The sequence below is a fragment of the Talpa occidentalis genome, unplaced genomic scaffold, assembly GCF_014898055.3.
Source record: "Talpa occidentalis isolate TD23 unplaced genomic scaffold, MPIMG_talOcc4v2.1 talOcc4.13, whole genome shotgun sequence".
NCBI lineage: Eukaryota > Metazoa > Chordata > Mammalia > Eulipotyphla > Talpidae > Talpa > Talpa occidentalis.
This window is the reverse complement of record NW_023601322.1, coordinates 12,878,573-12,900,635: the sequence shown is the minus strand read 5'-3', so window position 1 is coordinate 12,900,635 and position 22,063 is coordinate 12,878,573. Positions and strand designations below refer to the sequence as shown.

General features: G+C 35.7%; 1 protein-coding gene across 2 annotated transcripts in view; it reads left to right on the top strand.

Moving 5' to 3' along the window:
- WDR7 (WD repeat domain 7) overlaps window positions 1–22,063 on the top strand; it is a 286,826-nt gene that overhangs the window by 210,339 nt on the left and 54,424 nt on the right. For both annotated transcript variants that reach the window (XM_037508477.2, XM_054694021.1), the window contains 2 exons: window positions 205–287; window positions 15,940–16,039. In XM_037508477.2, the coding sequence (XP_037364374.1) occupies window positions 205–287; window positions 15,940–16,039 (183 nt within the window). The remainder of the gene's footprint in view (window positions 1–204; window positions 288–15,939; window positions 16,040–22,063) is intronic.

Sequence of the window (22,063 nt, the reverse complement as noted above, 5' to 3'; positions counted from 1 at the left end):
TTTTTTTCATAGACAAGAGAAAGGCTCCCCTATAGTATAAAATATATATAATTTCATTTCGATCAGTATACAGTAGGTTTAAAGTAAATATTAAAATTGAACTGTCTAGAAGTTTCACTGGTAGATGAGTACTAAGTTAATTCAAATTTTATAAAGGTAAGTATTTGAAATTCATTTTAGATCTGTATCTTTTTTTTTTTAAAGGTTATGGACATCATTATGTACTGCCTCGAAGGATCTTTAGTTAAAAAGAAAGGTCTTCAAGAATGTTTCCCAGCCATTTGCAGGTAAAGAAGCTTTTGATAGCATGTAAAGCAAATCATTTTCTATAACAAATTATTATTTTTTAACTTTAGCAGAGTGATTTAATAGTTTTGCTCAGTTAGAAATTCAATTATTAATTCGTATCTGCTCAGTTTCTGAAACAATTTAGTCAGCTTATGGTCCAAAAGGCAAATATAACAGAACCAGCCATCTGACATTAGGTGTGAAGAGGTTTTTCTTAAAACTTCAAAAAGTGAAGAGTCATCATCTATTGGATATGTTTGTATGCTGATGTCCATTACTCCATTAACGTTTACATTACAGACAGAGGCAGCTTCTGGCTGAGAAGAGAAGATATATTTTTCAGCCAATAGAATCCTTGATGCAGCATTTTTGCCGATAAATTTTATTTCTAATATAAAGTCCAGCAGGACGATTTACATATTTTCCTACTCAGTGTAGATGTTTTCCCTATGGGAAAATAAGGGGGGAAAAACTATTAATACTATCAGTTAAAACTTTTATAAACAATGTTGCATATATTAAGTATAAATCTTATGTGTATAGAATAAAACTTATGAAATGGAGATTTTTTAAATATCCAAATATAGTAACAGTGTTTATTTTTCTTTTAGATTAGTTTTTAGTTCTCAAAAGGTTTATAGCTTGAGGGACATTTTATTTGGAAATCTTCTGCCTACATCTAATCAGTAGAAGTAGTGTTTAAATCTGTTGAAGATCACAGATTTTGTAGACTACGTGACAAGGAGGTGTAACTACCTAACATTTTTCTTTGTGAGACAGGTTTAGTGGTGGCCTTAGTTCTCTTTGCTCTGCTCTAGTTCTTTGTCGTAGATAGCTTTGCCTTGGACTGTAAGTTGCCTGAGAGTTGTGGTGTTAACTCTAAGCATCTTTGTCTTCTGGATTTCCTGATGTCTCAGCAAGTGTCTGCTGAATTAGAGGCTATTCACCTAATTCAGTATTCTGAATTCTTTCTTTCCCTGTATTCACAATAAGCCTTAATAGCCCAGGGTCTTCATCTTGCTGTTTCTGATTTGGACCACTCAGAAGTGAAAACAAGAACAGATATGCTCTGATATCGAGCACACTTTCTTTTGCTAGAGACATCAGGCATGTTAGAATATTGTCATTTTCCCACTTAATTCTGGGCTGTGTTCTTTTTGTTAAGAATCACATGTATTAAATCTTTTCATACCAATAATTGATGTTAATGCATGTAAGTGCTGTATTTTCAGTTGATTGTTCTCCAAGGAAAGGTCCAAGTGAAAATGTGGATTTGGATCTGTCTCTTAGTGGAGTTGATGAAGCAGTTTTGTTAGCACTTATCTTACCGAATGTCAGCAAAGCATTCCTTATAGCACCAGTCACTGCCATGTAAATAAGTCTCCTGGAGTTACTGTGAGGAAATTGCTCCATGTTTGAAGGGCCTGTCTTTCCCCTTTGCTGGAAGCCTTCCTGCGCAGCATATAACTGTTCCTTAAATCAGCTTAGCTTGCTGCCTATCCACTTTGTTTACTCTTGTTTAATCACTAGAGAGTAAGGACTCTGCTTGAATGCTAAGGAGACATGTGTCTAAACTGAACACTCAGTATCAGTTTTCTCTGATTTGGCAGAAAGCATTTTGATTTTTGCTTATTAATTTGATACCATTTATTGAATACCTACTATGTATCAAGTATTAGCTAGGCCCTGGGGGTACAATGATGAATAAGATGTTATCCTCAAGGAGCACAGAGTCTAATAGGGCAGGTCATTATAAAGATAAATAATTCCAGTTTATTGGGAGCTATGTTATGTGCTGGCATGGAATACACACCAGGGACAGAGCTAGGAATTAATGCAGGGCTTAACTCTGGGTAAGGGAGTCTGAGAACGTTTCATAAAGAAGAATGCAGACTAATAATAATATGTGTGAAAAATGCTATAAAAATAAAAGTGACTGCCAAATGGAGGAAAGGATTTGTCCTCTGTAGGACAGTGGTGGTAAGAATCGTGGTTGGTTCTGGGAAAGCTTTAAAGAAGAGGCGAGGAGGTGGGCTTTGCAGAATATTTGGTGTGCGCCATCTTGAATTGCAGAAAGAACCAGATTGGCAAACGTCTGGAGGCATCAAAATGTACAGTGAGTCTGGTAAATGCTGTGTAGTAATGTTTGGAATGCAGGCTGAGGATGGAAATCTACTATAATGCCAGAATATGGGGCTTTGAATTCCATACAAAGATATTTGGACATTGTTCTATACACAATGGGAGTCAGGAAATTTTAAGAAAAAATCTGTAATTCTTTGGCCAGAACACAGTCAATAAGACATAATCTTACATAATACCAGATTTGTAATTAATAGTTATTGACTCCCTCTTTTTAAGTTATGTTGATATTATTAGAACTGTAAAGATAATAAGCCACACAGGCTCATTTATTTAAGAGTTAATCCATGAACATAGGAAGATGAGTAGCACTATAAGATTATATAGTAAATGCTAAATTATTATTAGTTGGAACAGACAGTAAATTGTGGAGGATTTCAGAGAACACTAAGTTTAATGACACCTCAAAGTTTTTATAGGTCAGTGCCACATTACCTGTTGACTGATTTATACTAAGTTGATCAATGAATAGCAACAAAGATATCTGTATATCAACAGAAGTTAGATGTTTTGTTGAATATTTGCAATGTCCACACCATTGTAATAGGTGCCTTATCCCACTTATCAGCAATCTATTTATAAATAAGTGCCCTTCACTAAATATGAAATTCCAGTCAGTCCATAACATAAATGTCTGTGGTTTAATTATGTGATATTAATATAATCTTTTTATAGCTTTTCCTTTTCTTTACCCTTTCTTAATGATACTATGGGTTTAAATGTAGGCTAACCCCTATAATGTTGTTCTATAGCCATATTCAGCTGCTATGATTGGTATATCATAAAAAAATATAAAATTTCATTGTGTTTTTTTTAAATGAGATGGTATTGTCAAGAGTCAGCAAAATGCTCTCTAATTAGGTACTTAGAAAATGTTAGCTTTCTGTGAGTCTCTCCATCTTAATAAATCATGTGAGAACCCAAAATATATATGTGAAATTAGTTAATGTATATTTGAAAGTATTTTATAAGTGTAAAAGGTACAGACTATTAGCATTTCCATATATGTAAAAAATTGGTTTATGTTTTAAAATATTAAATAATTTTTAGTTAATGTTATGAAGGTGATCTTTATATAGATCTTCAATAATTTGGCAATTATTCTGAGATTGCATAGTAAAATAAAATTTCCATTTTATTGTCATCATAAAAGTCTTGGGCTTTAGCTTAGGCTAACTTCTGTATTTTGCTATATACTAATAATCAGTTTTATTACTTCAGGTTTGTTTGTTTATTCATTCCAATTATTAATGTTCATATAATGACATTGGACATTTTAATGAGTGATGAATTCATTTGTTCACTTATAATGTTAACTGAATTTCTTTGTTCTCTGGCATCTTTAGTCAAAACAATCTTAAAGTTTAAGCTACAAATTGTAAATTCATTGAAAGAAAAGAGGATTAATAACAAAACTTGATTTTTCTGATTTTGTTCATATAACAGCATTTCTATCAATTGTTAAGATTTCTGGTACTGTCTTTGGCTTGAAAGTAAAAATAGATGAAAACAAATGCTGTTAAATCTGATAGGCATTCTTTCTCATCATTGACCAAACCTTACATCCTGATATTGAAACATGAGGTTACTGCAATGTGTAATTATCATGATACAAAAGGATTGTAATTTTTTTTTATTTATACCATTTACAAATTCCCAACAGCTTTCAAGCCCATTCTCACAAATTCCTTAAGAAAGGCATTATATAAATTAACATCTTTTTGGAGAATTAGCTAGTGATATTTATTAGTCAAGTAGCTCCAAGATAAAACCCAACCCTTCCTATTCATAGTTCATTGTTCTGTTATCCAATTTTAACCTGCATCTTTTTTCCCAGCTATATAGATATATGATCTCTACTTACCTTATTTCATAAAATATTCTAAGCAGCTTTCAAAGTTAATATAAGATATAAATAGTGAGGGAACTGAGTCAAAGGAAAATAAGAGTAGAATGAAAGACACAGCCAACATGAACTCAGAAGTGCTAAGTATATGCCAGAGGCAAGCCCAAAATTTGTCTCTAAGTTGAGCAGCCAGTGTGCAAAAGGGGAGCGGCCCTTTCACAGTCCAGATGCAGTGTGGGCAGGATAAGAAGTTGCTCAAGTGGAAACAGCTGTTTGTAGCACTGAGATCAACAAGAAGTTGTGAATCCTCTGATTAAAGATAAAATATATGTCTTCATAGACCATGTAGAGATTTCGTGACTTATGAAAGTGTTGAGTGGTAGCTCAGCTAAATATTAACCAAAGTACTTTCAGTGCCTATTAGTTGAAAGAACTCAGAACACAGATAAGAAGGTGGAACTTAAAAATCAGTATTGAATGCTTACTCCCTGTCACAACCTGTGGGCAGTATTGATCCCTAAGTGTTCCTGGGCTGCCTTCAAGGGAATTTCCTCAGGTCTAGCCTCCACCTGAGTCACAACATCAGACCATCATGGAGCCCCGGAGGCTGCGCTGAAGGACTCCTCTGATGAGTCTCTGGCACACCGAAGTTTGAAAACTAGCACTCAGATCATCCAAAGTTGAGATCAACAATATCTGAGTCATTACTCTTGGGGGCCATGTTTTTTTATAAAATCTTAGATCTGTGAATGCTTATTTATTTACATGTTGAATAAATTCAGACTTTCTGAGGAAACAACCTGAAACATTCCTTCAACTCATACATTCCAGTGATGCACCAGTAGTTTTTAAGGACTTACTTTTAGACACTCACAGAATGACCACTGAAGACTTTAACTTCAAACTATTCATTAATCGGCTATTACATGAAACCAAGTTTTAAAAAACAAAACAAAACCGCAAAACTTAGAAGCTAGTATTAAAAAAACACATGATCCATTTATTCCTCCACATATTCTAGTTTATATCCCTAGATAAAACTAAACCATCAGAGAGCTGCCTATCTGGACCTCACTTTCTATCTTTTTATTCTGTTATATTCTATAAACTTCCCTGAGTCCTTTATGTGCTATCTGTGTACATATAAATGTGTGTATGGGCATATATGTTTTGTGAAATACACACACATTTTAATTTTTACTTTGAAAGCCACAGAAACATAAAAAATCATTATAAGTGGAATTCCAACTATAATTATTTTCTAAAAATAAAGTCTTCTTTGTATTAACTGATATATCCTAGATCTTCTTGGAGTAGTTTATTTATCTGTAGATATTTTTCTATAGTATATTTAGTAAATGATTTAAAAGTTACATAATTAAACTGCTATATAAAATTTGTAGTCACAGATATAAATATGTCCTCATAATTCACAATTTATTTCCAAGGATATTAAATATATTCTATGTAATATATCATCTATATTATATTATATAACTAATAATATAATACATCCATTAATAATACTAGGAAATTGCATAGATTTCAATGTCCTTGTAAGAATATAGCATACATATCCTTCAAAACAGTTAAACAAAGTAGTTCTGTCAGATTTTTTATCTCTCTAACATATAAAGCTAGATTATTACATAGGAGTTAAACTGCATTCTTCTTTAGAACATAGATATATTAGCAACAAGATGGTTACAACAATGAATTGATTTTTTTATGAATAAGTAAAGTAAGAAGTACAGGAAGGTAACATTTCAGAAATGAATTCCTCTACATTCTCTCCCATCTCATTAGACTTGGCTTTGCTGTTGTTACTCTCCTAGTTGACCTTCAAATAGACATCACCCAGCACTCAGGATTATTATTATGAGGCAGAGGTACAGAGGGTTCTGAGTAATTTACATTTAATTGCCTGGATTATAAATAATACAGCAATCTTAGTTAAAACTTGCCCAGACACTAAGAAAGTAGAGCTGACTCCTTTTAAGGTTTGGGAGGAGAAATATCACTGAAGTTTCCATTGTTAAAATTGTTCCCCTGTTACTGAACTTGACTATCCTTGTCAAGTCCCTCAATCAGCAGGTCAGTCAGCACTGCATGCCATGTTGTCTCTTTCCTTTTCTGGTCACCGTGTAAGTACTGACTCTTAACTGATGTGATAGCGTAAGTTCCAGAAGTGTAGAAATGCACATCATGGCTGAATGGAGGGAAAAATAATATAGAGCATACACATGTGATATTCACATGTTCTAAACTGACAACTTTCAGGATTTGCTATTCATTTGGCAAAAACATTCTTTACCAATCTCAGGGTAGAAGGAAATTAAGCTCTTCTTATAAAAGTACTCTCAGAGCTCCAGTTAGAAAGGAAGATAAAGTAGCTCTGGAAATATAAAGTGATTATAATATCATTGTTAAATTGAAGGCTATTTTATTATGTTCTTGAGGACTGGTAGTGGCATATACCATGACTAATAAAGGATGAGGGAATTTTTTTAAATGAAATTGTAAGTTGATGGGAAATGAGATAGAAGAGATTTCAGGAATTTTTCATAGCAAAAATTAGATATGCGTCTAAATATGATTTTCAGTCATTTGCAACTGCTCAATTATGTACATTATAAGTAGCTTGAGGACAGGGAGTATTTCATCCATGTCCTTTATACTGTCCTAAAGCAAATACTTGAAGCTTTCCTGGCCAAAAGCCTCATGCCCCAGAATTCCCAGACAGGTCCTTATTTTGTACATTTTTATTCTTTTAAAGTTAAGCCAATTTATAGGATGTATAACTAGGGGTGATTTGATTTTGTGTCTTTTAAAAATCTGTTAAAAAAATGCATTCACAGATTCAAAAGAAACCCTTTGTTGGACTCTGTCCCAATTTTTCATGTAGGAAATGTGAACGCTGACGACCGGCCCTCAGTCAGGGTGGGTGGATAATGATACCAACCCCACCGCTTCTTGGGTTTTGTCTTTAATTTGATCATAATAAATGGCACCAGTTCTGTCACTTAAACAGTGACCTCCCTGCATTATTTTTCTTTTGTAGAATACAAATTGTAGAATTTGAAAAGGGCCTCAGGTTAAGAATTGCCTACTCTTGTGTTTTACAAGCGTAAGAGCATTTCGCGCTGGCAGTCAGAAGAAAGTCAAGGCCATCTTTGCTGGCCACAGTACATACCAAGTACGTGGCAGGGGGCTCAGATGCCATCTCATCTCCTGCCCAGATGGCTGCTGGGTTCCAGACACCCCTCCTCACTGCACCCTGCCTTCCAGCCCCTCGCACTGCCTCTTGGATGTTGCTTTTCAGAGAACCCTTTTCTCACTTTCATCCTTAACTTCTCTATGGCATCTCTTCCTCAGTTCAAAAGCATGCTCTATTCTAAAACCCTTCTCACCTCTGCCTCTCCTCTGTCCACTGTCCAGGCGTTGGTCTTTCCTCCAGGCAAAAGGACTCTGAACTCTGTCCATTTTGTCACCCCTTTTGCCTTCTTGATCTCCTGTGGTCTGATCTTTGCCCCCACTATTTTGCTATTATCTCCCTGTCCTGGTTACAGACAGTGTTTTTGATTGCCAAATGTTTTTCTCTTGTGTGGTGGTTCTGACATTTCCTGGGCTTGTGACCCCTTAAACATGGAAGATGCCAAAGAGTTTTTGGTTAATGAGATTGTGTCTATAGATTTTTAATATATTGGAAATTAAAACAGACATTTTATACATATCTATTAGTTTATTTAAAATAAACTCAGTTCACATTGATATAAAAACATATTTTTATAGAAATTGACAACAAAACAAAAAATATTAAGAAAAGTAGCATCCGATATTGTTTAGTATGTTTTTGGCAGGTGGATTTTCATATATGCACATGTCTTTAATCTGTAGCCATATGTTGTTTTAGGTGAATTATATGGTGAAAATCTAGCTATATACATATATCTGTCTATATGCATATTGCACATAGACATGTATGTACATACATGTACACCCACATATACAGCATACAGTAGAAGTACCTTATTTGTACTTCCTGCTTTGTCACACTAAATAATAAACTGACACGAACTCACAGGGTCAGCATTTAAATAGAATTAATTGATACTGTTTCATTGAGGGTATTTCTGGGTAGAGATATTTGTTCTCTTTTCATCACTGCTTGTGCACAGCAGTAGAGCATGTAAGGACTGTGAGTGCAGTAGGTGCCGCTGGCTTGATTCAAACTAAAGCACAAGTGGTTTCACCCATCATTGTCTTACGCCACCAGTGCAAAGTCAACACAATGAAAAGATTCAGTTACATCTCAGTGTTTCTGCAAAACAAGTTCTGATCTCACAGTCTCAGAAATGTGAGGCCCAAGGAGTCCACCGACCACACTTTGGGAACCACTGGTTCACAGCAATCCTTTTGCCCGGAAATGTGAAATTTATTTCTTCTTTCTTAGACCTTTCTGGCTTTCTGATCTCCTGCATACCAAAGTTATAGCCTTTCCTGGGACCCAGCTGGCAGTTGTTTATAGAAGGAAAAAGTAGAATAGGTGATGTTTTAGATGAACTTTGAAAGATGAGTAGATGCAGACTAGTGCTTCTGACTCCAACATCTGTGCTATACCATGTGCAAATCTGGTTCTCATTGAATGAAACACAGTATTAAATGTGACTCTGAATCTCTGACTAATGAATCATTGATCATTTTACAAAAATTATAGTGTGTATTCTTTCATGTCATATCTTTCACTGCCAAGAATGAAGTAGTTCTCAAGCATTCTATGCATAGAAGTGAGCAATGCCTTTAATGATTCAACTACTTGGGCTTCTTAGTCAAAATTAAAATGACATTGTAGTGGTAAAGAAGAAGCTGACGTTATAGAGCACAGTATATAAATTTCTCTAATTATTAATTAAAAAATAGACTTTATATGAAAACACTTTCATCTCTTTTGTCCTCCAAATGTAACTATTTCTTACTAACAGTTGTTCACACTAAAGATACCAGAACAGTGCCATACCTTGCAGTCATTAAAAAGATTAGAACAGGGACCTCCCTGGTGGTGCAAAGGGTTAAGACACAGCCTGTGTGGCAGTCCGCAGCACGAGTTTGATCCCCAGCCAGCTAGGGACTGGCCCTCCTGGTGGCAGCAGACCTCTCCTGACTCTCCCACTGCTCCCCTCAGCAGTGTATTTCAGTCAGTCTGCCTGTTCTGCTCCCCACTCTGCCTCTGGTGAATCCTCTCACCAGCCACACCTCTGGCCTGTATCCCAGTTAATGTATACATAAATAAATAAATCTTTTTAAAAAAAGATTAGAACAATTTATTTCTACTGACCTGGAAAGATATCAGCAAGAAACTTCAAGAGAAATTAGAAAAGTTTCAGAAGAGTATGTAAAATAAAATAATTTAGAAAGAAGAAAACTACATGTTAGAATTGATGGTCATGCATGTGTACCTATACCTATGAAGACAAAAACATCTAGGAGGACACAAACCCCAAGATGACTCTCATGGTTACCTGGAGTGGTAGAGGGTGTTAGTGGTAAAAAGTAACTTTTACTTCTTAATTATTTATTTTCCTATATTCATTGTTTTTCTTTCTTTTTTTATAATGAATATGTGTTCATTTAAAATTGGATATGTATTAGAATAATTCAGATAAAAGAAATAATAAAAAGTAATCACTGAGGGCCTCCCCTGGTGGCGCAGCAGTTGAGCATTGGGCTGCAAAGCTGCCCGCAGCCTCTGCAGCGCAGGTTTGATCCCTGGCCGCCGGCGAGGGCCCCACATGGCGTGCAGACCTCTCCTGCCGCCCGCTGCTCCCCTCAGACTGTACTTCGTCAGTCTGCCTGTTCTGTTCCCCGCTCTGGCTCTGGTGAATTCTCTCACCCTCCCGTGCATCTGGCCTGCTTCCCAGTTCTTGTATAAAATAAAAATAACTCTTTAAAAAAAAAAAAAGGAAACACTGAGATAACATTAAAGCTATAACATGGGTAAGATACAAGAAATTCAAGGTGAAATAAGAATTTAAACTTTTGAACTGAATGGAAAATATATCTAGACAGAAGAGCTCAAAGTCTGTATTTTCAGAGATAGTTTACCTTTTCTTAAGCTGTGTTATTATGTAGACAGACTGATTGATTCTGCTTTTCAAGTAAAAAGCTGAATCAGCTCTCCCACCCTAAATGGGCACTTAAAATCCAGTAAGGAAATGAGCATTGTCTACTTTAGAGCAGTACATGAGCTCATTTTTCAAAAAAACTCCTCCAAACTTGTGGTTTTTCTTATCCCATATGGTGATACCAATAATTTGATGGAAAACAGTTTCTATCTGAACTTCCAGTAAAATTCTTAAATTACTTACTATTTTATAGTATACTTTTAAAAATAAATACTGTTAGGCTGCTCTTTCTGCCCACTTGTGTCTGTGCAAATGACCTTTTCTCTTCCTTTCTAATAAACCCGTTCTTTGAATATAAAATAAATAAAATTTGATGTTACACCTGTACACATGAATAGAAATCCCTCTAAAATAATTTTAGTCCATTTCCCTACTTTCAAAAATGCCACCAACAGATGACTGTTTCAATATTAAAGTTCTTCATATAAATGCAAAATCTAACTCTAGAGCGTCCGAGAGTGTTAACAGTAAGAATATTTTGTTTTCAGACTGTTTGAAATGACTTCAAGAACAGTTAGCCAAAATCCATATTACTTGTATTAAGAACTAAAATAATTTGCCATTGGTATCAGGTTATGTTCACAAATCTTAAATATACCAGAAATAAGCAATTAAAATCTTTGGGGACATTCATTTCCCTTCCTTATTCATGTTATTAGCAGTACTTATTTGCTTGAATATGCATAACAAGTACCTGATAAATAGTACTCAGTACACGTTAGCTGCAAGTAGTAGTGGTTGTAGCTATTATAAATAGTTATCAATTGTATTCCTATCCCATACATTCTCAGATTTTTATATAGTTTCATATTAAGCTGGAGATTAATTTGCCCTAATTGGAGAGTGTTTCTTGTTGCATTTTAATGCTCAATGGTATGATTTGCAGTTGTAACTTAACATCCTGAAATCAGATTAGCCAAGTGCTAGTTAAGAAAGTAATTTATAGGGTTTTTCTTTCTCCCAAGTCATTTTTCTACTGGATTTTATGTTTTCTTATATTTCCCCAAATCGACTTTTAAGGTTTTTGCACAAATTCTCTTACTTGAGGGCCCATCTTTATATTTTCAGGGAATTCTTTGTTTAATTTTATTTTTTTTAATGAAATGTCTTTCTCATATATCCTTGTTAACTTTTTGACCGGATAGGATACGTCCCCTCCAGTCTGGTCACTGTGGTTCTCCCACCGCAATGCACCTGGAGCCTCCACCATAGTTCCTTGTGCTCTTCCCTATCCTGTTTCCACCCCTTCTTCTCTCCCTCCCGCTCCCTTTCTGGGATTGGGGGCCATTTTTAATAAAGATAAAAACGATTATCAATTAAAGGGAAACTAAATAAAGAGCACCAAAGTTAAAAACTTGGGTGCTAGGTACTTGGCAAATTCCCAAGCGAAGTGATGAACTCCAGGATCCTGAACCAGAGTTGACTCAATTCTGTTTCACTCATAACCCTCTTTGTGGGGTTGCTCCTGAATGGCTGCAGTCACAAATAGGCCTTTGGAGAAATAAAAGAAGCTGCTTGAGTATTTCATAATGATCGATAAGTGATATTAATTATATTTTATGTGATTCTACCATGTTCATTGAAATTTATGTGTGATGAGATAAATATCTGACACATTCTTAGAATACCTTTATTTCCAGGCTAAAATTTATACCCATAATATGGACTTTATTGTCTATGTCATGATTTAGACAATTTGTATTTGCCTTCTAGAGTTTCAGCCCAAGTAACTTTTCTACTTCTTTAAGATTTAATTCAGTAGGCTCCATTATACACTCTCAGTCTCCTGCTAATGTAACCAGACTCTAGGGGCTTTTACAGAGAACTTATAAATCTGCAACTCTTTGTGTCAATTAAAAATACACTTGTAGAAGAATCATGGGGCAACTCTCATTTCTTGATTTCTACCTAACATTTTGGGACAATTGTTGTTTTCTTTGTTGTTCACAATTATTATTTTAGGCTCTATATAATATCTATTGACCTTAAAAAGCTATACATTTAGTATCATTTATAGATTAGTCACTGGAGGATAAGCATCATGTTTAGAAGTTACTACATTACACTTTACTGCTCTGTTCTCCTGGCTTGGACCATATTTACGAATTTATATGTTCAACAAAAGATAAAGTCTCTGCTGGAGGGAACTAAGAAATACATGTATTGTTTACTATATCAGAGATAAGTACAATAAAGAAAAAATAGGATATTAGACTAAAGAGTAATGGAGGAAGAACTGCTGTATTTAAAGAGGATTGCCCATAAGGGAAGGGTCTCTTTTATCAAGATAATTAGGGAACAGAGATCTAAATGAAGTGAGTCCATGGAGATAGTGGCACATGAGATTTTTAATCAGAGGGAGCAGCAAGTGTCAGAGCCCCAAAGTGTGACGCTCTTGGCATATTCAAGAAAGACAAGGAGATCCATGTAACTAGAGCGGAGTGGACAAAGGGGAGGAGAGCTGGGCCCGAGAGGGCTAGAACCCGATCACATGGGCTTTTGAAGGATGGTCATGAGCATGAGAGAGGTGATTTGATTTAGGCTGAAAAGGATCGCTCTGGCTACACCTGGGCAATACTGGAAGCACGGAGATCTGAGACTTAAAACTGTTTGGATGATTACACCCCAGTCACAGCAATTCTGCAGCATTATCCATTCTGCTTTGTTCCTCTTTCACACACGTGAGCAGTGATGACTCTCCGGGTTGGTGTAGAATAGAGGAGAATCATTGATCTAAGTTGAGTATAAAGAAAGAATTCTTGCCAGGTTGTGGTCCAACAAATGCTGCCTGACTGACATGTTAGTACAGTGAACTGCATTTCCAGAAGGCTCAGCACATGGGAAACCTTGCTCTGAGACGCTAGCCCCTAAATTTTGGAGGCATTAAAGACTCTTCTTCAATCCATCAAAAAACCTTTGGGGTTGGGGGAAAGTAGTATGTACCTCTCCATCCTTAATCTTGACAGCCCTTCAATGGAAAATTGGTTCCAGGAGAAGAGTAGTCTGGTGGTGTGGTAGGCTCTGGAACCCTCAGCAGAGATTGGTTCACCCCACCAGTGCCCACAGTGAATACTTGTAAAGTGATGTATGTACCATAGATTCCTTTTTTTGAGAGAGCCACTGTTAAAGGAATAGAGTTTAGCAAGAAATCCAAAGCTAAAATCAGGCCATAAGAACTTCACTGCCCAGAATTCTTTAAGAAATTGTTTTGAATTATTAGTTTAGTAGTAAATTGCAAAGAATGAAAAATGCAGACCTGTAATAGATAGTCCTTTCAGACAGACTAAAGATTTGATACCAAGAATAGATTTGATCTTTTTTGCCTCCCATAAATAATAGTGTTTGTAGATGATAAAGATGAGGTTGATATCCAGAGCAAAAAAAATGGTCACTGTAACAGAAACTTTTTTAGATTCTAGTTTAAGTAAAATTTGGTCAGCATAAATGTATTTTACAAATGGTTTGTTTTGAAGATCATTCCTATTTTACATAAGTGTTTTAGCCATATTGCTGTTACATCTAAGTGAAGTCAAATAGATTTTAAAAAATGAAACTTCTGGAAATTTTATTTTCTTGTGAACTGTTAACCTACAGAGAATAAGTATTTGTTGAAACATTTGTTTTCATTAATTACATATTGCATGTTATGTTCCATATTAATCTAATAGAATACAGATTGTTTGTGCTGTGGGTTTAGAGGTAGATGGAAATGTCCATGCAGGTGTAACTATGTAGTAATCCCAACACTCAGAGGACTGTAATTATTGAGTAACAAAATAGTAAACATTTTATATTCTTCTCATTCATTTTTGTGTCAAGTGTAAAATCATTAGATTTTTGAATCTGATTCCCATCTACTGCAGTGAGAGAGAATAATGTGATGCTTTAGACAGGAAAAGCTTTGAGAAACTAACTTGTTACTAACCATCTAACCATATAGTAGTGGAGAAGCTTCATATGTGTCATGACACTCAGCATTCTTCTTTCCTTGAAACCAGTAACATTCCACACCCAAGCACAGCAAAACCCAGCACAACACCTGAAAGCAGCATCTTCCCTGTGACTGAAAATGAAGCATGACTCTTCCATTAAAGAGGAAGATGTTAGTCACTGGGTGAGGCTTAAGGCAGGACAAAAGCCAAGTATTGTTGAATCCATTACTTGGTAATAAGTAATGAACCAAAAGTTTAAAAACCTAATGGTTTGTTTTCAAGATCTATGAAATATGTATGAATGTTCTAATGTCTACTAATGCCAAAATGACTTTGTCAAAATGTCCCTGGTTTCAAAATGCTCATATTTAAACATCTTATCTCCCTTTTTGGGTCGCTTCTACCTGAATTTCAAAAATGTAGTTCCATGCACTAGTAATTTTTAAATTTATAACAATCTCAAAACAGATTAGACAAATATTATTTCTCTTCTGTCATCTGTTTGATCTCTCCCTGCCCTTTTTTAAGCATTGATAGCAGAAGAGTCAGCTTGGTGGTAAGGAACCAAAGGCAGGGACTGTATGTTAGAACCAATCCAATAATACTCCTAAATATTTAGGGTGGGTCATTTGTTCACCTGGGCAACTCACACTGAGACAGAAGGACCAGACAGGAGGAAAGTAGATCTGAAACTCTGGGATTATAAAATCATACCTTATTTGTACTTCCAGTAGTCTTGTACCTTACCAAGTTCTAGCCATATGGGCACGAATCATGACAAAGCATAAATCAGGAATTCAAATACTTAATCCAGTCATGAGAACTAATCTAGAAAAAAAGAAAAATAAATACAAGCTAATCAATCTCCTACAACCTTCAAGCCATCCTCCCTAAGTCCTACTTTCATGCAATGCCAAATATGCTTATTTATACTACCTACTCACAGTCATCATTTAGATAAGCTGATCAATGTGGAAAATCTAGGGGATTTTCCAGATAACTTTTTTCCTGGTGAATAACTTCTAATTTCATTCTAAATTGCTGTTATGACCTTAAGCATACCATTTATGTAGCTTTTTTTATGATTGCTCTGCGGAAAAGTATATTTCACTCCTAAATACTATAATAAACCATGAGAACATAATTAATTGACTGTGTAAGCCTTTTCATCTTTTCCATTTCTGTTCAGATAGAAGTATTTGCATGATAGTCACTGTAGCAAAACTGAGTTTTCAAATTGAATTTATTTTCTATTTGAACCTTATTTCTTGCTTCCAAATCTCAAACATTTGTAATTATGAGGCTGTTTTTCTATTGAAGATAATTAACAGGCCTTAGTGGTATTTTGCATTTTCTTTCAGTTGATTGTAACCGTTACTAAAATAAAACGTTTTTTAAATGGTCAATATTTTAATTATAGATACACTTATTTAAAAATATCTATCAGAGCTGGCTGTAATCTTTGAAATGTGTTGCTATCCACTTTTACTGGGCAGGTCATCTCACCTGTTCTTTGTTTTTGTTTTTGCTGTTAAAATGTTCAATTCAGGTTCTACATGGTCAGCTATTATGAGCGGAATCACAGAATAGCAGTCGGAGCTCGCCATGGTTCAGTGGCCCTGTACGACATCCGGACTGGAAAATGTCAGGTAAATAAATCATTGTGACTTCCTCTCCATGAAGTGTGGAAGTTATTGAAAGCAGTGAGAGACTAGCACTTCACCAGTTGACGTGCTGAGCTGCTGGAACATTATGGATAATGCTAAAGGGATCAATAGTTTAATGAAGGACTCAAGGAATATAGAGCCCTACTGTCTTTATTCACTCAGAACAGAGGGCTGCCATGGCGGGTGCAGATGAGAGATCTGAGGAAGAGGGTTCTGCTCCCCAACCACGTTGTGATAAATCTTTGCTTCTTTCAAGCAAAGTTCTCTGATTTTACTTCTGCCTGTGTTTTCAGAATTATGATTCATGGCCAAACAAAAATGAATTTCCTAAGTAAAATTAAATATTTACCAATTATAAGATAGTGTTGTAGTCAAAGTTCAAGAACTCAGTCATATTTAGTGTGGCTCTATATGAAGGAAACTGTGCTTTATTTGAAACAATATACTTCTTAACTTTTTATAGGTCCTGTATGCTTTTATAACACTTTACTGCTTAATGAAAAATTCTTGATTTTGATCTTGTTCATTTGATGCTCAGTCTGCCAGTTGGGTAGACAGGGCAAGTCTAGCTCTGCTTTAGATAGGAGTGAATGAGAAGCTCCAAGACTTTAAATCTCTTATCCCAGAGTCGTCCTAGTTAATGGCAAAACCAGGATGAGGCTCCACTGTGATCATGGTGAATTTATAGTGCTCATGGATAATAGTTCCAAGTCGTAACTTCTTATGTTTCACTGTAGCTTTTACGAAAGCTGATTTGTTCAGCCATATTAGGAATTACATTCAGCTCTATTAGGTTGATATATTCAACTCTATTAGGAATTTCCAGAAGGAATATGAAGAAATTCATAAGGATATGGGTGAAATTTTAAAAGTTATCTCTTAAATTTAATAAATTATGAATTAATTCCTCCAAAAGCTCTCTTGACCATTTTCCTTGGGTCTGAGAAATAGGTCCAAGAATAACAATGGTAGTTGGAAGTAAAAATATCAGGTTAGACAAGTTTAGGGAATACCATTTGCATGCCAAACACATTTCTTTATGCAGAACTTGTCAGGGCCTCTGATGTGTAAGCATGTTTTTTAAGACTTGAAATCTGCACTGGTGGCTAAGTTTCTCTGCTGCCAACTCTGACTTTGTGCCATGAAACCGCCTGAACAATCACTTAAAAATGAAGTTGCATTGCATGTTGTTTAAAATATTCTCTCCTAAGAGAGACTGTCTTCAAATAGCATTTCAGAATCTCTTTCGGTTAAAAAAATTTTTCTTTTTAATTGGGTTGTAATTCCACTAGCGTCTTTAAAAGTAAAATGTGAAAACCCTGGAGAGGACTCTTATTGGACAGGACACAATTGCCAGAAGCAGAGAAGTCAGGGAAGTGACCCAAGTTGTAAAGGAAGGACAGCAGGAAGAATTAATGAGAATGTGCCAACTCTCCTGAAGAAGTACACATTTCTTTTCAGTTTTCTTCCTACTGTCTCAGCGAAGATCTTTGTAACATGCAAAAAAAAAAAAAAAAAAAAAAAAAAAAAAAAGAATACTTTGAACACTTTATCCTTTTTAATTAAATTTCTTGAGATACATTTATCAATCAAAGGCAGTCTTTCTCTATAGGAATCTATAATGTCATTCCTCTTCCGTTTTATTTTCTGTACATCCTTTCAGTACACTTCAACATCTCAGGTACCCATGGTTTGTTTTTTTAATTTCATAATCATGGGCATGTTTTTTAAATTCTGTGAGTTGAGGTTTTCTCATGATAAAATGGTGATAGTGTCTCTTATTGTGAGAAGCAATTAAGATCATTTATGTAAGATTCTTAGCACAGTACCTATCAAGTTGTTAGTATTCAGTAAATGTCAGTTATTATTACATTAAAATAACTTGGAAACATATGACATTGCAATTTAATTACATTCATTGTAGAGAATTTGAAAGATAAATCTTGAGACTTCAACATGTTTGCAGACTCTCAGGGGTTCGTACTCATCAGTTTGGAGCACTTGGGTGGAAAAGTTCAGCAGGATTGCCTTAGGCCATAGGCAGATTTCCTTTCTAAAGACAGCTCTTGCCTGTGGTGTCAGCCTAAATCTCTCCTGACTATGGAAATCAGAAACTTTGATGCAGTTCAATAGTTAAAATCCTGCTGTGCTGCTGTTTTGGCTTGACGACTCCTAGCAATTTAGGAATATACCTGACTCGAATTTTGCTTAATTAAAAAGAAAAAGTTACTACCTATGAAGTGTTTAAATTTTGTGGTAGACAGTGTTCTTGATAAGCAGGCTAATTAAGTTCCAGGAGTCCTTAGTGCTACAGGCATGTGTTTGGTTAAATCAGCAATGAAAATCCTCCCTCTAGCAATATTTGCCTTCTGCTCCCCAGACTTGATATTCTATTTCAATCTTTTTGAACACAGTGTTTGTAATAAATAACTGCTGGCTCTGTGCAAGTTTTGCTTAGGGTCATGTTACCTAATCTTCCTTATGAAGTTTATACTGTGTCACTTGGCAGTATCTGATCCACTTTGGTAAAGCTAGGCACTTATTTTCTGATTTTTGTCACAGTGCTGTAAAAAGGCAGTGATGCATGGGAGAAAGAAAGTGTGGCCGAGGTTTATTTAAATCTTATTTCACTACACGAACTTTGCTATGGAAAATGTTAAGAACTTTGCTATGGAGCCTGTGTATGAACCTCCTGTGTTTTCCAGTGCTTGGAACTAGATGGACATTAAAGTGTAAGTGGACCAAAAAAATGCCCCAATTTTAAGAGTAAAAATATAATAAGTGGTATGACATAATAATTAAAAATAAAGTATAGCAGACCTTAACTATATCACATATATATGTGTAATCTGGGTATAATTTTATTTTGGTATATCAGAATCACCTAATCAAATTGCTGTTTATCTGCAACCGGTTATAATTTTTACTTAACGATGTATCATCTCTCCCTGTGAGTCAATATATTTCATTCAATAATAGTATGTATGAATTGAGTGCCTACTACTAGTTGTGCATCTTTCTTAGTGTGGGGGAATCAGCTATAAACAAACAGGCATGAACCCTGCCCTCAGAAAGCTTCTGTTCTAATGAGAAGAGACAAACAAGGAATGATACAAGAAAATATCAGGTAGTAGTATGGTAATCCAATAGAGTGGGAATGTACTTTAGAAGTGCTAGGGTAAACCTGTTGTAATCTGAGATGTGGAACCATCTAGGAGAAAAAGGCATTATAGGACAAGGAGAGTATAAAGACTAAGGTGGGAATAACACTGGATACCTGGGGAAGAGAAAGAAGTCAAATGCATTAGGCACTTGGGAGCAAGTGGAAGATAGATTTGAGATAGAATTAGATGGGAGGCAGGGATCTGATCATGGAGGCAAGTTTTGGAATCTCAGTTTTTATTCTAACATGATGTGATGCCACTGGAAAATTTGGGTGAGGAAATTAATGATCCTTTTAATTTATTTATTTTTAATGATTTATTTATTTATTTATACAAGCACTGGGTACATTCAGAAGCATGGGAGGGTGAGAGAATTCACCAGAGCCAAAGCGGGGAACAGAACAGGCAGCGTGATGAAATACACTGCTGAGGGGAGCAGTGGGCATGGCAGGAGAGGTCTGTCGCGCCATATGGGACCCTTGTCAGTGGCCGGGGATCAAACCAGGGCGGCAGAGGCTGTGGGCAGCTTCGCAGCCCAGTGCTCAACCGCTGGGCCACCAGGAGTGGCCCTGATCCTTTTAATTTAATTAATTTTTTGTTTTGCTTTTTTCTTTTTGGAAGACTTCTGTTCTTTACTTCACACCATTGGACTCATAATTAAGACACTACTACCTAACTTTTCAAAAATTTTAATAATGTATCATAGACTTCTGAGTCAAAAAACCATTGCTTTTATGTGTTCTTTATAAAATGTAAAATACTTTATTCCACTATTTTTCTGCTGATGAAATATTCAAATTAAGTCAAGCTCTATCTTCACACAAACAAGGCTACAATAGCATCTTCGAATATATGTCACTATACATTGGTGCCTTTCTTTTTTCAGGGTAGATTCCTAAAAGATAATTACTTGGATCATTTTTTACTTCAAAAGATTACTAGCTGTTGAACTGGAATTTTGATTGTGGCAGTAGCAATGGAGACACGTGGACAGATACAGGGTATGTTTTGGAAGTAGAGCCAGCGTGTCTTGATTGTTCAAATGTAGGGTGCAGAGTTGGGGGGGTAAGCAGGAAGAATTCAAGGGTGACACATAAGTTTTAATCATGAGCAACTAGATAGATTATGTTTCTACTAGTGACTGGGGGAAAAGCAGGCCAGGAGTGAGTAGGATTGGAGGTCAAGACAGAAATGGACATGTTAAATTTGAGGGGCAATTTTATTCTGTTTGAATGACTACATAGTATTCCAATATATCAACATAGGAGAAGTCATTAATCAATTTTTTATCAGTAAACATTTAACTCCCCACCCCATTTCTCACCATAATGTTAATTATTTATATCATTTTTATGTATATCTGATTTTTCTTAGGATACACTCCTGGATATACAGTGCTAGGTCAAAAGATTTGTACATTTGATCACCCAAATGTTCTGAAGCTATTTTTCTACAGTTGATAAGCATTAGTTTCTCCACAAACTCCCTAATATTTCTATGAATGACAGCATGACTCTGGGACCATTGTCATTCTCATAAAAATTGAAACCAATGAAAATTGGTTTCTTTTGCCTCCTATATTTGTCATCTTAGACAAAAACTATTTATTCATGATTTAGCATTCATTTTATTTACAAAAAAATTTATGATAGCTCTTTTCTGTGCCAATCACCATATTATATGCAAGATATCAAAAAATAATTATAAGCTGTTCGTACCCTTTGGGAACTCATACTCTGGGATAGATGACAGACATAAGCCTGTAACTGAAATACTTTACAGGAGGGCAGTCTAGCATGTTCTGGGAGCATGCAATAGGAGCAGTAACCCAGATTTGTTTCAGAGTCAAGGGAGATTTGATCTGGAGAGGGCTCTCTAAAGGACAGGGCATCCGAACTGAGCCATTAACAATTTGGAGTTAGGCAGAGAAGAGCTGGGGACGTTATTCCAGGCCGAAGGCACAGTATCTGAAGCCCAGAAGAGCAGGAAAGCAAGGGAAAGCATACTTCTCAAAGGCTGGAGATGTTTTCCCATGTGAGTGGTTCATATCACAAGAATGTTCAATTAGCATTACACATGTGAAAAACTGTAACTCCGGTAGATAAGTACAGACACCTTTAATCTGTGACTTATTAAATATTAAGTCAGCAGCACAGATTTTGTAACTAAAGTTACATAGGGTCAGCAAGATGTTAAAGAAGTACTAAATGCTGGTATCTTTCAGTTAACTAAAATATTTAATTTTCTATAATGGACTTAAAACAGGCAAACACTATAAAACTACTGCATATCTAAAGAGCTAGTATTCAAAGCTCGCTAGAAATGTCAGTAAACACACCTGTATTAATAGAAGTTTGGGAAACAATGTGTTCTCCTCTCTAAAAATAACAAAGATTTTACTTCTAGTTAGGAGGAGCAATGGGCCTTAGGGATCCGGTGGACAGTAAAATTGATGTTTCTTTAAGGCAGAGTTTTGAAGCTTCAGGCACAGTTTTCCCTGAGTAGAAGTCTATAACGCTTATACATCAAGGGCACTTATGTGGTGATTGCAAAAATTGCAGTGAGAATTGACTACAGTACTTAGTCAGACAGTGACATTTTAGATATTTTCTTCCAGCTCTTTTCAGCAGCTGGTTTTATGGCAGGTGCTTCCTATGACATTCTGGAGCAACAACCAGAAATATGGCATCAAGGGCGATAATAAGATGAATGGGTGGAGAAGACAATGGCTTCCTGACATTGAGCCAAAGAAGTAGCTAACAAGCATCCCATTTTAAAATTGAAATGCTATATAGAGAAGAATCCCTAGGAAGAGAAACAGATAGTTGCTGGAAATTAGACC